This window comes from Periplaneta americana, chromosome 1 (genome assembly GCF_040183065.1).
Source record: "Periplaneta americana isolate PAMFEO1 chromosome 1, P.americana_PAMFEO1_priV1, whole genome shotgun sequence".
NCBI lineage: Eukaryota > Metazoa > Arthropoda > Insecta > Blattodea > Blattidae > Periplaneta > Periplaneta americana.
Window position 1 is genome coordinate 223,256,231 of NC_091117.1, and position 15,573 is coordinate 223,271,803.

At 35.9% G+C, this 15,573-nt stretch overlaps 1 protein-coding gene across 2 annotated transcripts in view; it reads right to left on the reverse strand.

Annotated features, from left to right (window-relative positions):
* Positions 1 to 15,573, reverse strand: part of LOC138708386 (ribonuclease P protein subunit p40-like) — a 48,255-nt gene that overhangs the window by 252 nt on the left and 32,430 nt on the right. For both annotated transcript variants that reach the window (XM_069838623.1, XM_069838622.1), the window contains 2 exons: positions 5,442 to 5,634; positions 4,184 to 4,321 (listed from right to left, as the gene is read on the reverse strand). In XM_069838623.1, the coding sequence (XP_069694724.1) occupies positions 4,184 to 4,321; positions 5,442 to 5,634 (331 nt within the window). The remainder of the gene's footprint in view (positions 1 to 4,183; positions 4,322 to 5,441; positions 5,635 to 15,573) is intronic.

Sequence of the window (15,573 nt, forward strand, 5' to 3'; positions counted from 1 at the left end):
TACAATATGTGGCTTGTACCTTACATTGATAAAGAACATATTTACCTGCGTTGATTATAAATGCTGATAAAGAATTACATTATTATTGCACATTAACTTTATCATCAGTTGGAGTGCCTTCAAAGATAGAATAGCCATCATGCCTTCTAATCCCCAGTTATTGATTGACCCTTTATGTGTACAGTCAACTCTCAATTATTCGTGGTAATGGGTGGGGGCCACCCCACTGATAAGTGATAAAACTTACATAATTGAAAATGTCCTGCAGCACTAGAATCATTCACTATCAGAGGTGATAAACTGTCTTACCACAACATTGAAACTACCAGTAATTTAATTTGTCACTTTCAAGAAGATTTACACCTTACTGAAATAGTTCGTCAATACTTTTAGTTTTTGACAGTTCTCTTCCTTACAGATACAGTGAAACCTCTCCTTACGGACACCCCCACAATACGAACAGATTTTTATGTCCCAACTGAAATAATATAGCAATAATGATAAATTTAACTCTCGTTTACAGACACTCTCATGGCCGGTTTGTCCAAGTATTGTTAGAAGACTTAACGACTGTTAAACCTTCAACAGTTTGTTAAATACAGTTTTTCCATTTGTTCAACACCAGTTTGGCTTAACAGATTCTTAACCGTTTGTTAACTGTAAATGTAGGATTTCAGGCCGTTAACTCATTTAAGAAACAGTTAAACATGGCAGATAACACCACAGCTGTTCAGACAAAAGTTGTGAAAATAACATGTTATGTTTCTCTTGAGGAATGTTTAGAGTAAGAGACGGTTTCACCAAGCTTCAGTAAATCAGTCCAAATGAAACATTAACTAGTACTGAACATTGAAATATTTACACGATTACGTTTGTATGTGAACTGTCTCCGTAGACTTCAAGCCTAGCAGCTATATGTGCCTCGTCGCGCTGGTTACGTCATGACACCCCGATGGAGTAGTCAGTAGCGTGTTGGCTTGCCATCCCAGGGGCCCGTGTTCGGTTCTCGGCGATAACTTTTTTTTTTTTTAACGTAACTAATTTTTATACATGTTACCTTTCTTCATTTTTATAATTTTGTGTAGTGGAACTTATTATTTCGCAACTCTGGCTCCACTAGGAGAATTTAAAAAACTCTTGGGAGATCAATTTTCTTCCCGAAATAAAACAAAGACAAACAAACAAATTAAAGAAAAATAAAAGAAATACACATGTGGATCTAATACATTGTCCACATGCCATCGGCGTCTATCACTGCCTGGCATTTTCGGGGCAATGAGTCCACCAGATCGCGGAAATAGTTCTGGTCCTTGGCGAAATCTTCCTAGGTAACCAGAACTTGATCCCAGAACTGATCTGGATTTTGAGGTGGGATGTCTCGATATTTGTCAATCCTCCTCTTTTTCATGCTTTTCCGTGAACCGTCTTTGAACGTTTATGGCGGTGTGCACGGGGTGATTATCCTGCTGGAAAATTAAATTTCCATCGGAAAGAAAACAATTATAAATTCCAAGAATCCAGCTCTTTCGCTTCTGTTTTAAAGCCAGTACAAACATATCTTATTGCTAGCTATAATATAATTCTAATAAATGAAAGTTAATATACCAATTAAGTTTTGTTATGTTTGAATGCACATTATGTATTAATTTACTAATATTTCTTAGGTACCGGTATGTAGTTATAATAATCACTTTCATGTCTTAAAATAAAACTCAGTTTTATGTTACCTAGTTGAAATAGGCCACTTGTTCCAATTCACCAGCTACTATTAACTCTAGATTCTATGTTACTAGCTCTTCAACTATAGCCGATGTCAATAGTGCTTCAAAATACGCAGTGAGTAAATAATAAAATGTTTCAGCAGCAATTGCTTCTTTAGGACGAAATTACATATAATTTATACATGAACCTAAATTAGAGAATTTTATATGATACGGAATTCTCCTCAGGGTTTTCTGTACAGTTGACTACACACACATTCGTGTAATTATTGTCACCTGGTGGTCATAATGCTGAGATTTTTCTAAACAGAAATTCATATTTAGCATTATAAAATGTAACCATACATAATAATTATTATTATTCAATAGCAGTCAATGCAACTTTCATTTATCAATTCTCTGTACTGTATGAATCATGGCTACTGTAATAGGTTACGATTTTACACATGTTTCATGACTTACTCCATGGTACAGAATTTAAATAATAATATCAGCCAATAAGAAGTTGTCTTATATATGCAAAATCATTACCAACTGCTGTTGAGTAGTTAGAATAGTATTAACGACAGTTAAAGTTAAGTGTTGGTTATTTTAAACAAAATTATGTTGGAAAAATGGAAAACATCTTAACAAAACGTTAAAAATAAACCAGCTGTTAATTTAACATTTGTTAAGCCAAATTAAACATTACTTGGAAAAACTGGCCATCAGACACGGACACGGACAGCTGTTTCACAGTCCTAAAGCTTGCTTTACCTCCTGACTGTGGACAGAACTTGGATTTTAAGACCTAATGTGTTACAAAAATGGAAAATTTAGTTTTGAGAACTGTACAGAAATTCCTTAACATGAAAGAAGACAATAAGGGTCTCGTAGGCTACCACTAGCCCAGCCAGCTACCCCTTGTTAGTTGGAAGCGGGTGGACAAACAAAGTCATAAAATTTAACCTGTCTGATGGGTCCAAGGTTTCCGCGATCGTGAAATTGTATTCGACACATGATAGGGTTAGTAGGATTATTCTCTTCACTGCAATCAGTTGTTCTGTTTCGAGAGACATGGCACCTGAACGTAAAGGTTAAGTTGAAAACTGTAAATTACAGTACTGCATAACTGTAGACGCAGAATAAAATTGCATGGCACAGTACTGTATTTTCCTCTATTGGTGTTATATACTGTAGTTCAAAGTTGCAAAGAATTTACTGTATATAGTATACTGTATTTGGAATTAAACTACAGTAATACATTTCATTTAAAGCGTGAAGGGATACATAATGCATATTATAAATTTACTGTTAGATTGGGGAGCCTCCCTCCCAATAAAGGACACCTCCCAGATGCGGACAGATTGTTACGTCCCTTCAATGTCCGTAAATGAGAGGTTTCACTGTATTGGAGTAGAGGCTGTGTAACACTGAGTTGAGGGAGAGAGAAGGATCTAAGCTCATTTCACAGTATACAGAATATCTCGAGAATAGAAAAGAAAGCTCCAAGGTTAATCTGCACCCAGATAATCAAGAGTTATTGACTGTTGTTTCGACTACACAGAATGTTTCAGAAATAACTACAGAATTTTTTTAGGAATAGTAGGTAGGATCATTTTAAGGATAGGAAACGTGTCCCTAATGAATCATATGGCGGTACATTGTAACTTGGAAGATACATAGCTGATGGTGCTGCAATATGTGACTATAGAATGAAAGAGGAATTTTAAAAATTCTGTGGTGTTATGGGGGTCTTAATCACAGGATATCGGAAAAAGAGAAGAGAGTAGAGGTGAAAAATAAGTTTTCATTCATATTTAATGAAGACTATTTCACAATAAGTGTGGCCACCAGCAATAATACGTGCAATGAGTAATACAGATGCAAAATAAACAACGAACTGTACTATGTAAAATAAATCTTATTTCCAGAAAAGAAGTAGAACAAAATGGGCATCCTTATTATATCCTTCCTCGACACAAAAGAATGCTTTTATGATGTATGGTGCAATATCAAATAAAACCCATCCTACCCTATTTATAAATTTATTACGATAAATAAACGTTACCATAAATTATCACGTAATCCCCCCCCCTTTTTTTTCTGAAATGTTTGGCCATTAAAAACACTAAGTGGGGGATATGAGTATTTATTGCCTAAAGCAAATTTATAAATCAGTCAGTCATTGCTTAGTTATTAAATTTGGCCATTGTGACGTATATTAACACACTGAGACCACCAAACACGATATACTTCAGTCTTCAGTATTTTCTGTTGTTAGAAGTGAGTTCATTGGTTCTGTGCCTTTGCTCATGGAAAACATGGACACATAAAAAGAAAACTTGTCATCACAACCTGGTTGAAGGGAAATTCTAGTATCTTTGAACTGTATGTTACTAAGGGAGGAAAATTAAAATAAAAACAATGGCTCATCATCCTACTTACAATCAGTTAAGGCACTTGCAACTACCAGTTCTTACCTCAGTTCATCGAACAATGCGTGGATTTGACTGGCTGTGAAGTATCCCCTCCACTGCATTTGGACAACTGCTCCAACATCAACATTTTCCAGTGGGTACTGGTAAGAGTTCAAGAAGTCACCTGTGTCGCCTTCTTTTCTGTAAATCAGTTACAAACAATTTATTAGTCATGCAGTCATTAAGCTGCAAAAGTACTTCTTTGAACACCAGCATTATAAACAGTCATTATTGTTAGTCAAAAGAGTCCACCATGTGGCACTTTATTGTACCAGTGTCGTAAGATATTACCATACCAATTAAAACGTAATAACTTCTTTTGTAACGACATAAATTGTGCCATAAAATAAATATAATAAACGATTTTCCATACAACAATATTTGAATACATCACCGTTGTCATAGCAACTCATTTTTCACAGAGCATGATATCAAACTACCCATCATTACGAATTTGATATTTTTTAGTTTTATAATGATGTCATATAAAAAAGGAAAAAAGAAAATAAAAAAAGAAGGTATGTGCATTTAAACAGATTTTTCAGAAGAAAGAAAAAAACATCACTTGTAATTCCCTTAATTTTCAAAGGTACTTTCGATATAATTTTATCATTTTTCATGTATTGATTGAAATTATTTCTACCGAAAGTAGCATTGAAAATCAAGGGAATTAAAAGTGGTAATGCATTTTCTTTCTCCTACAAAATCTGTTCAAATGCACATACTGGATTTTGGAGGTGCAGCGACATTTATGTTACACAGTTATTGCTTTCGTCAAAATTAGGATACAAGTGAAGTGAAGACTCATCCAATATTATAACATTACTATAAACTACTTTCATAGTATACAATTATTAGCTATAGTTACTGAAGTTTGTCACAGTCATAAACCACATGGCTTAGAATTTCTGGTCTTTTCTATATGCACTAAATTTAGATTAGTTGAAATCTGGTTTTCCAACCATTTTATCCGATTAGCAACATTTAATTTTCATACTGTTTTCATTGTATGACTATACATATTCGTCCATTCCCCCCAACAACCCACGGCTAGCTACCGATGAAAGATGACGTAGTGTATACAAACAAGACAGGGGTAACAACATTCTGGTCAGGTTATAAACACATCAAATTACTGACTTACACAAACCCATTGTTTACTATTTTTACGCTACACCTGGAATTAATTGATATTACAGTCGCAAATGAAGCATCACCTCATACAAGTTTTAAATTTAATAAGACATAATTTTAGACTTACAAATCAGCTCCAATGCTAAATGCTCCAAGCCATTCCATAAGTTCCAGTGCATCCTCATCATTGTTACTGTCGTTATACACTGGAACTCTCACATTGTATGCAATCTGCTTCACGAACTTAGGTTCACACTGTCTTACTCTGTAACCTCTGGATGAGAAATATGCAGCAACAGATGAAGGACAGATCCGCTCTTCTAATGAAATAAGTGTAAAAAAGAAACATTTATGACAGATCACACTACTTGAGTAACGAAACAAAAGAAACATTAGCAAGATGATAAAGTACTACTTACTGGCTTTTAAGGAACCCGGAGGTTCATTGCCGCCCTCGCATAAGCCCGCTATTGATCCCTATCCTGAGCAAGATTAATCCATTCTCTATCATCATATCCCACCTCCCTCAAATCCATTTTAATATTATCTTGCCATCTACGTCTCGGCCTCCCTAAAAGGTCTTTTTCCCTCCGGCCTCCCAACTATAGTCCGACCATCGGATCTGTGCCCCTGTAAGATATGCGAATTGAACCTTAATTCCTTTTCAGCCTCGGCAATTCATTTCTCTCCCTGTATTCCTATTTCTCTCCTTTCTATCCCTCTCTCTTTCTATCCCCCACTACTCACAATTTTGAGCCTTCTTGCGGGACAGTTTATTTGCACTTGCAGTCCAGTGTTGTCAACTCAACATGAATACTGTAGCACGGAGTGGTGAAAGAAATATTATTAAGCAAGTAATAGCATTTTGCATAAGTCAATCAGCGTCATTAGACCTACTTAAATGAAATTATGAATAAGTAATAATTAACCTTATAGTATTATAAGCAATATTCAAGAGACATGACACTGTTTAACGGAAGTTTGGCAACATCCCTATTCGGCAAGGTTCGTGGCCTGCTGTTTGACGTAGTGGGAGAGAAACGGGTGGAATGGGGTGAGTAGAGGCGTTAACTTTTCCAAGAACGACGACAGCGCTGAAGGGGCATAGATCCGATGGTCCGACAATAACACTCTATATGCATTTCTGGATTCGCCCATACGTGCTACATGCCCTGCCCATCTCAAACGTCTGGATTGAATGTTCCTAATTATGACAGGTGAAGAATACAATGCATGTAGTTCTGTGTTGTGTAACTTTCTCCATTCTCCTGTAACTTCATCCCTCTTAGCCCCAAATATTTTCCTAAGCACCTTATTCTCAAACACCCTTAACCTATGTTCCTCTCTCAAAGTGAGAGTCCAAGTTTCACAACCATAAAGAACAACCGGTAATATAACTGTTTTATAAATTCTAACTTTCACATTTTTTGACAGCAGACTGGATGACAAAAGCTTCTCAACTGAATAATAATAGGCATTTCCCATATTTATTCTGTGTTTAATTTCCTCCCAGGTATCATTTATATTTGTTACTGTTGCTCCCAGATATTTGAACTTCTCCACATCTTCAAAGATAAAGTACTACAGCCTACATTATTATATAGCATGATACTGTGAAAACCGAGGTCTGTCCAAAAAGCATAGAGCCAATTTGAATACTTTGAGATGCTGTTGTGGCGTGCAGCTCATGACAGGAAGAACTTGGCTGTGAGATCAAACTGCGCATGCGCGGACTTCGTTAATACACCTAAACTATCCAAACCTAATCTTCGTATATGCAAGGTGTATAACCGAAGTACAAAGAGAACTTCTTGATTTGATCTGGAATGCACATACGAAAATAAATCCAGCTAAAGATCACGCTGACAGTGCATGAGAAGTTTTCATCTCCCAAGTTCTTCCTGTCGTGAGCCATTTCATTGTTGTGCGGCCTTGATGTAACCTGACAGCCAGTCAGAGGGGAGTTTACTGCCCAGGGGTGAACAGTCACTCTCTCACTCAGTCGGAAGTGTCTCCATGTCTGAAGAAGCAGACAACCAAAGCTGTGGACAAGTGGTGACTGGCAACTTCATTACGACAATGTGTCAGCTCATTCAGGATATTCTGGCAAAACATCGCATCATCCAAGTCTGTTGTTCCCCATACAGCCCAGATCTGGATTCTCGGTAGAGGTGAAGAGAAGACCTCACGACCTCTTATCAGTTTAAATAAATAAATAATAAATACTTCTGGCATTTCCATAGCTGAAGGTAGGAGATTGCAAACTGTGGACGAGATTAAGGAGAATTCGACATGAAAGCTGGAGGACTTAGTAAACTGATTTGAAGGGATAAATGTGAATTCTAAAGGGAAATATTTAAAACAAAACGTGCTGCCATTCCATAGAGCATCTACAAATATAAGCAGTCGAGTGAGGCAGTGTTTCCATAAGAGTTTGGAGGAACAAATTAAAGATAAACACTGGAAGGACGCACTGAACTCCACTCTCCCCAAATGGCCCAGAAGAGAAGCTGTTGCGACGTTCATGGCTGTCTGGCTAATCACCTCCACCGCCTGGTGTATTATCCAGCCCCCACTGCATGCTCTGTGGATGTTCCAACACCATGGATTCAAACCACATTAAGACTTGTCCAGCACTTTCATCTGTTAGCTTTGTGGATAGGTACTGGGAGGCCAGAGAAAGAATCCAGCAGTGTTGACATCCACTCCTTCGTAGTTTCACTTGCATATTATTCACTTTATTTCGTTTTCTTTCCTTTTAGTTTTTATCGCCATTGTACGGCCAATGACTCTAGTCAAGTGCCACTGCATTGAATTTAAAAAAATTATATATATATTAAAAAAAAAAGTTAACTTGAGGAAGATAAAAGCAGGGACGTATGCAGGGGGGGGGGGGGGGGTTACTAGGTTTGAACCTCCTTGAACTTAAAAAATTTATGGATGTAAAACATGGGTTATGACCAAAAAATAGAAAACATAATCAATAGTTTTGAAAGAAAAGTGTTAAGAAGAATTGTAGGACCCGTTAGATCTAATGGGATCTGGAGAATAAGATATAAGAAAGAAATTTACAATAGATACAAAGATTTTGAGATTTCAGTAATAGTGAAACTATAAAAATTAGAATGGGTTGGACATGTTCAGAGAATGGACAATTCAAACATACCGAAGATGGCTATGCAGGATCAGATAAATGGCAAAAGACCTATTGGAAAACTTAGGAAAAGATGGAAGGACTCAATCAAGGAAGATTGCCAGCAGCTACTGAAGTGTAGGAATTGGGAGGTGAGAGCCCGGGATAGAGAAGATTGGAGGCAGAGAATCAAGAAGGTCAGGGCCCGTTTTGGGCTGTAGCGCCAATGATGATGATGATGAACTTAAAAAAAATATATTTCAATATATTTGAATATTTCCATGGATTTTTCTGTTACGTAAAGTGTCTTACCTTTCATATACAAATAAGTGTTGACTAAATACATATACGTATGTTTATGTGTAAGAGTAATAATAACACAAGCATTTTTAATTATACAAAATTAAACAGAAGTTAACATTTATTTTGTTAAAAATTGGATGGTTATGAAAAAATTACATTTCAAAGATTTTATAAGTATAATCACGAATATGTTCCATTAGAACATAGTATAATATTAATAAATTTACCATAACATAATACTAATAATAATACACTAAATTTAAAATACCCCTTGACAAAATTCTGTGTATGCCACTGGATAATAGCAATGACATCAGTACCCATAATTCTCCCACAAGAGCCTAACATAGATATCTGAGAAAGAGTGACATTCTGAAACTAAGCCTGAATTTTTAAACTATGGAATGGAATGGAATTTATGGGAGGGGGTTACTATGGCCCAGCACTGCGACCTGTTATGATCTATTGCGCTAATCCTCAAGCTAGGCACATTTCCAAACCCACACTGGCTGACTACACTAAGGTTTGTTGTGTACCCAGGTTTCGAGCAGGCAACCCCCCCCTCATCTCTAGGTCAGCCCCCTCTGTGTGTTGCCAGCTGGCGATCGGGGATGACTATGAAATGATGACAGAATGGAGAGATGTGGACGGAATTATGTATATTATGTCTATGGAGAAAAATGGGAGAATCCCGAGAAAGAACCGAACTCCAACCTTGTCCACCATAAGTGTCAGTATGGATTTTTCAATGACCGAAACTCGAATCTGGGCCACCTGCGTGACGGACCGTAGATATGACCACTCAGCCACCACAGGAATTCACTTTTGAACTAATTTTATGGCATATTACGGGGATACCTTTACCTTTTACCTTTTTTTTTTTACTAATTTTATGTTGTTTCTGTTTCCCTGAATGCATTTACTTTAGAAATATTTTCGTATTTCATATATTCTTACATAAAATTAATAATATAAATTTATTTACAAATTTGGTATTGGTTACCAATATTTAATTCGGTCAAGGTAGAGTATTGACCAGCCACTGAAGGAATACTGCACACTTTTATCACTGCCAATGTGGTGCTATTAACCAATTTTCAATACCTTTATCACAGCCACAACACACTTCTGGAATTCGCTACCTGCTAGCATCAGGGATTATCGAAATAAAATTGAATTCAAACGCAAACTTACTAGGCACTTGGTCAGTAATTGATTTCTTGTAAATAGTTTCCATAAACTATCACAAAATATTTCAATATCCAGTAACTTCATCACTATACAATTTTGTTATTCTAGGTTTAATTTGTAATTCGGTAAATATAAAATATTCTTTGTTTTTCTATGATAAATTATCTAGCTTTCATTAGTGAGGTAATCTTTTCGTACTTTGATTTTTATTGTAATTGTAATTGTAAATTTAATACTAATTGTAATTTTATTCTTCATATTATAGTTGGAATCTCCTGGTAGAGGGGCAGAGAAGGCCTGATGGCCTTATCTCTACCAGGTTAAATGAATAAATACTACTAAAATACTTCAATTCTTATTGTATTATATACTGGTATATGGAATTATCACTACATTAACACATTTAAATATAATTATTATGAAAGTCGCCATATTTTCTTCCTGCCATTACAATGAAATACAATCCACTTCCACTAGATGGCCCATGATATGAGTAACAGGGTTGGCAATACATGCAAGCGATGATACTAAACGTGAGGAATTTTACTACAGGTGTGTAGTATTATGTGACAGGTTAGGTTAGATTAGGTGTGTATTATGTAACAGGTTAGGTTAGATCTGATTAGGTTTGTAGTATTATGTGAGAAGTTAGGTTAGGTATGTAGTATTATTATTACTATTTGGCGACATTGAAACCCAGTGTTACATTAACGAAATATGACAGCATTCTTCATTCACGCAAAACAATTTTCGTATATAAGGTACGTATTTAGGGAGGGTTGGATGGGCTTACAGCTCTCCCAGTAATCATTTGTTAATCAATACTATAAATCCAAGCCATTTTCAAGGTATTTTAGCAAGTTTCTATAGTGGTCGGAACATAAGTAACCTTCACCTTTATTATTATTTAATTGATTATTTAACAATGCTCTATCAACTACTAGGTTATGGGTTGATAATGGCGCAGTCTACACTAGCCATGCAAGCATGTCTGATATGTGTGTTCCCATCCTGAAGCAAAACTGAATGATCTGTAGAAGATATGATCTGATTGAGGAGATGGATTAATTTATCTCATAAGAAACAGAACCAAACAATAATGGAAATAAAGTTCATCTTCTTAAACAAGAAAATATAAGATTATTATTCTGTAATCATCTGAAGCAGTACGTAGATCAAAGAGCTATAAGCCCAGATATAAATCCTAGCCTGCTCGGGAAAAAGAGTATAAGTCAAAAAATGGCCAAAATAAGATAAGTCAATATTATGTTGCACCATGACAAGTTCTACAGATTGGTATAAACAATATAAGTAAAATAATATAATTATTCAATTAAAATACAATCAGTTTTTTAGTATGTAACATTAGCAAACAGTAGACTGTAAACCATTAAATTGTTTGTACTGAAAAGTTGTATGTTTTGACTTATACTCTTTTTCCCGAGCAGTCTAGAATCAGTGACAGCCACTACATATGGTAGCAGGTTCGTGCAGTGGCACTTTCCATGTGTGTGCAGGGTGTGTGACTACACACTTTTTAGAGAGAATAGAATTTTTAAAATCATAGTTCAAACAAATATTTTATTGCACAAAAAATGATGTGGCAGTGCAGTTCTCCGAGTGCTGTCCATACGCCGAACACACAAGCAATTTGGGCAGGAAAGTGTGTTGCATTCAGTTGCTCTCAGCAGGTCTCATGATCCCAATGTTATGAGGACTTCGGACTAGAGTATTATGGTAAGAGATTGATGTGAGAGGGCGTAGAAGTGTGCAGGATTTAGCTTAGGAATACGTGCTGTCCCTTCACAGCTCTCAGTTCCCTTTTTCTCTGAAGTAAAGACATGAAACCTAAGCCATAAACACGTGGTTTTTGTAAAGACATCATGTTCAGTGAATGTTCATGTTGTATTCTAGCAAATTTCAATTTAAAAGTAATTTTCGAAGTGTCACTTAACATTTATTAAGTTTATTATTTATTTATAGAGAAACATAACAAATTAGGATCCAAACTGTTTGCATTAGCTGTTATAGCTCTGAATTGAAGAATTTGAAAAAAAAAAAATCGTACCTCGGAAACTAGGCTTTCTCTGGATGTAGAAATTTGTAGGGAGGTTTCTTATTTCAAATGGGTAGTATGGGGGAACAACTGTGAAAATCCATTATCACTTGGTGAGCCTTCCTTGTAAGTCAGAAGTAATCACACGACATTTTTCAGCAATTCATTATAAAATAGTTGAGTGGTTAAATGTATAAAAAATATATACATATATTTTATTGGGCATGCTAATTTTCTTCTGAAGGTGGTGTCTGGAGTAGAACAGGATTTGACTGTTCATTAACAGAAAACCACTATTCAAGTCACACAGTTTATGTTTGTGCACTCACTGTTGGATGTTTGACAGTTTGTCAGCCGACTTTGAAGTACTTGGATATAAAAGGGAAAAATTGAGTCAGTATCTGGTAGAGCAGACGTCTCAATAGGGCCTTCTCGGAGCACTTCCTCCTCTCTCTTTTCAGTGTAAGAATGGAACAAGATGCGGGAGCAGTTCGTGTATCTCCGGATGACGTCATTGACCGCGACGTTTGAATAGACATCTGTAACAGCTACGATTTTGTCTCCATCTCCGAGGAAAGAATGTCCTTATTACCGCAAATGTATGAACAAATAAAAGCTTTCATAGGGAAAGCGAAATTGTGGGAGTTGTAAGTTTCAGTGGATAACTGTTACCACCTTATTAATCTATAATTGTTACCGGTACCTAATTTGAATCAAGACCAGTATAACAAATATAATGAAGTACTGAAGGACTTGAGAAAAGAATTTGAGAGGACATCATAATAATACATACCTTAGCAATCAACAAGTTTAATTGTAATTTAATTATTATTATTTAATTGAATTTTATTTTATTAAATATAGTATGAACTTAAAAAAAGAGAGATAACTAAAACCATTTACTAGAAATGAAGTATTTTGTTGTTCAGTCAACTGTCCGAAGACAAGTCTGAACCTCACATGTGACATCAACAAGGCACCACTTATAAGGCAACTAGGCCAGGAGATAATGGGATAGGGTAGCCAGTTCCTTGTGCTTAAATACAGACGTGGACAAATTATTAACAAAATTGACGATTTTTATGATAATTCTGTTTACAAAATTTGACTTTTCAATTTACACTACAGTTGACAATTTTTCATATTTCTATCATTATAGTAGACAGAAAAATGCAAAAATGTCAACTGTAGGTTAAATTGAAGAGCCAATTTTTGTAAGAATATACAGTATAATAAAAATCTTTAATTTTGCTAAAAATTTGTAAATATGCAAAAATGTCAACTGCAGTCTAAATTGAAGAGTCAAATTTTGTCAAAATATAAAATAAAAATCTTCAGTTTTGCTAATTATTTGGAAATATCCAAAATGTGAACTGTAGTCCAAATTGAAGAGTCGAATTTGGTAAAAATATACAGTAAAAATCTTCAATTTATACTAATAATTTGTAAATATGCAAAAATATCAAATGTAGTCCAAATTCAAGAGTCAAATTTTCCAAAAATATACATTACAAATCTTCAATTTTGCTAATAATTTGGAAGTACGCAAAAATGTCAACTGCAGTCTGAATTGAAGAATCATATTTTGTAAAAATATATAATAAAAATCTTCAATTTTGCTAATAATCTGTCCACGTCTGTAATTACGTAACATGTATGGTTCTTCATGCTTCAGATGTCTTCTTTTTACTCATAATATATAATTAGAAAATACATTTATTACTATTATTATTATTATTATTATTATTATTATTACTGCAAACGACTTAATAAATTTTATTCCTACCGAAAACAACCGCCTATTTTGACAGTACAACTCAAAAGTGCCGCTTTGTGGAATTTCTCCCGCGACAGTTACAACTTAGCTCACTCATGCTTGTAACATAATCAACGATCGGCTATCTTCGGGTATTGCGCTTATCTCTTCTGCTGACTACGCTCTCTACATTTGGTCTATGTAACAACTTTTATGCGTTGGCCTTGAGACCCCTGTGGTAGAGTATTGTGGGTCCCTATCATCACGGCATGGTGCGCCCTCCAGATATGGAGGATAGCTGCGAATATATTGAATAAGCAGTCGCGGACAGCCAATGAGGGGTGGTCCTCCTGCTTGGGGGTTGGGCGAAGGGCTAACAACCCATCACCGTAAAAAAACAGCTTGTTACGAAACCTTCAAATAAGCCTCGGAATGGGACTGATTCTCTGGCACGACCACAGCAAAGGAATAAGGTTTTGAGATTTGGTACTTGGAATGTTAAAAGTCTATATAGAACAGGAGGGGTAACATTAGTAGCAAAAGAAGATTAGGGAAAACACGGGAATTTTACTTGAGGCAAGTAAAGAGATAGGTTTGGAAGTAAATCCCGAAAAGACAAAGTATATGATTATGTCTCGTGACGAGAATATTGTACGAAACGGAAATATAAAAATTGGAAATTTATCCTTTGAAGAGGTGGAAAAATTCAAATATCTGGGAGCAATAGTAACAAATATAAATGATACCAGGGAGGAAATTAAACACAGAATAAATATGGGAAATGCCTGTTATTATTTGGTTGAGAAGCTTTTATCATCCAGTCTGCTGTCAAAAAATCTGAAAGTCAGAATTTATAAAACAGTTATATTACCGGTTGTTCTTTATGGTTGTGAAACTTGGACTCTCACTTTGAGACAGGAACATAGATTAAGGTTGTTTGAGAATAAGATGCTTAGGAAAATATATGGGGCTAAGAGGAATGAAGTTACAGGAGAATGGAGAAAGTTACACAACACAGAACTGCAAGCATTGTATTCTTCACCTGACATAATTAGGAACATTAAATCCAGAAGTTTGAGATGGGCAGGGCATGTAGCATGTATGAGCAAATCTAGAAATGCATATAGTGTTAGTTGGAAGGCTGGAGGGAAAAATACCTTTGGGGAGGCCGAGACGTAGATGGAAGTATAATATTAAAATGGATTTGAGGGAGGTAGGATATGATGACAGAGACTGGATTAATCTTGCTCAGGATAGGGACCTATGGAGGGCTTATGTGAGGGCGGCAATGAACCTCTGGGTTCCTTAAAAGCCAGTAAGTAAGTAAGTATCTGGTAGAGTTCCTGGGTAACTCAGTCTGTACAGCACTGGTGCGCTTAGTCAAAGGTCCCAGGTTCAATACCCAAAACAATTTTTCCGTTGAAATTATTCATCACATGAAGAGCTTCAATAAAATGAAAGAGCAGACAGATTGGCCAAAAAGAGCTCTCCAAAATCATGTAAAGGACATAAGCTCTTATTTGATCTCTCACACAAAGCAGCCAAACAAGCTGTAAGGACACACATGATGAGAGTACACGTGGAGTACTGGAAGTCCATTGATGGAGGCAAGCACTCATCAAAGGCATATATTTTGAGACTACAAAACCGCTTAAGTTGGCCAGAAAACTTCTTCAAGAGGCAATTGACATGCTCACTGGTCATTGTGAACTGAAATGACATTTTTGCAAGACAGGGAAACCACTGGAACTTACCTGTTTCAGTTGTCTCAAGGTGAATGAAACTGCATTGAGGTACTGCAGTGCTGAGAGTCACTTCAA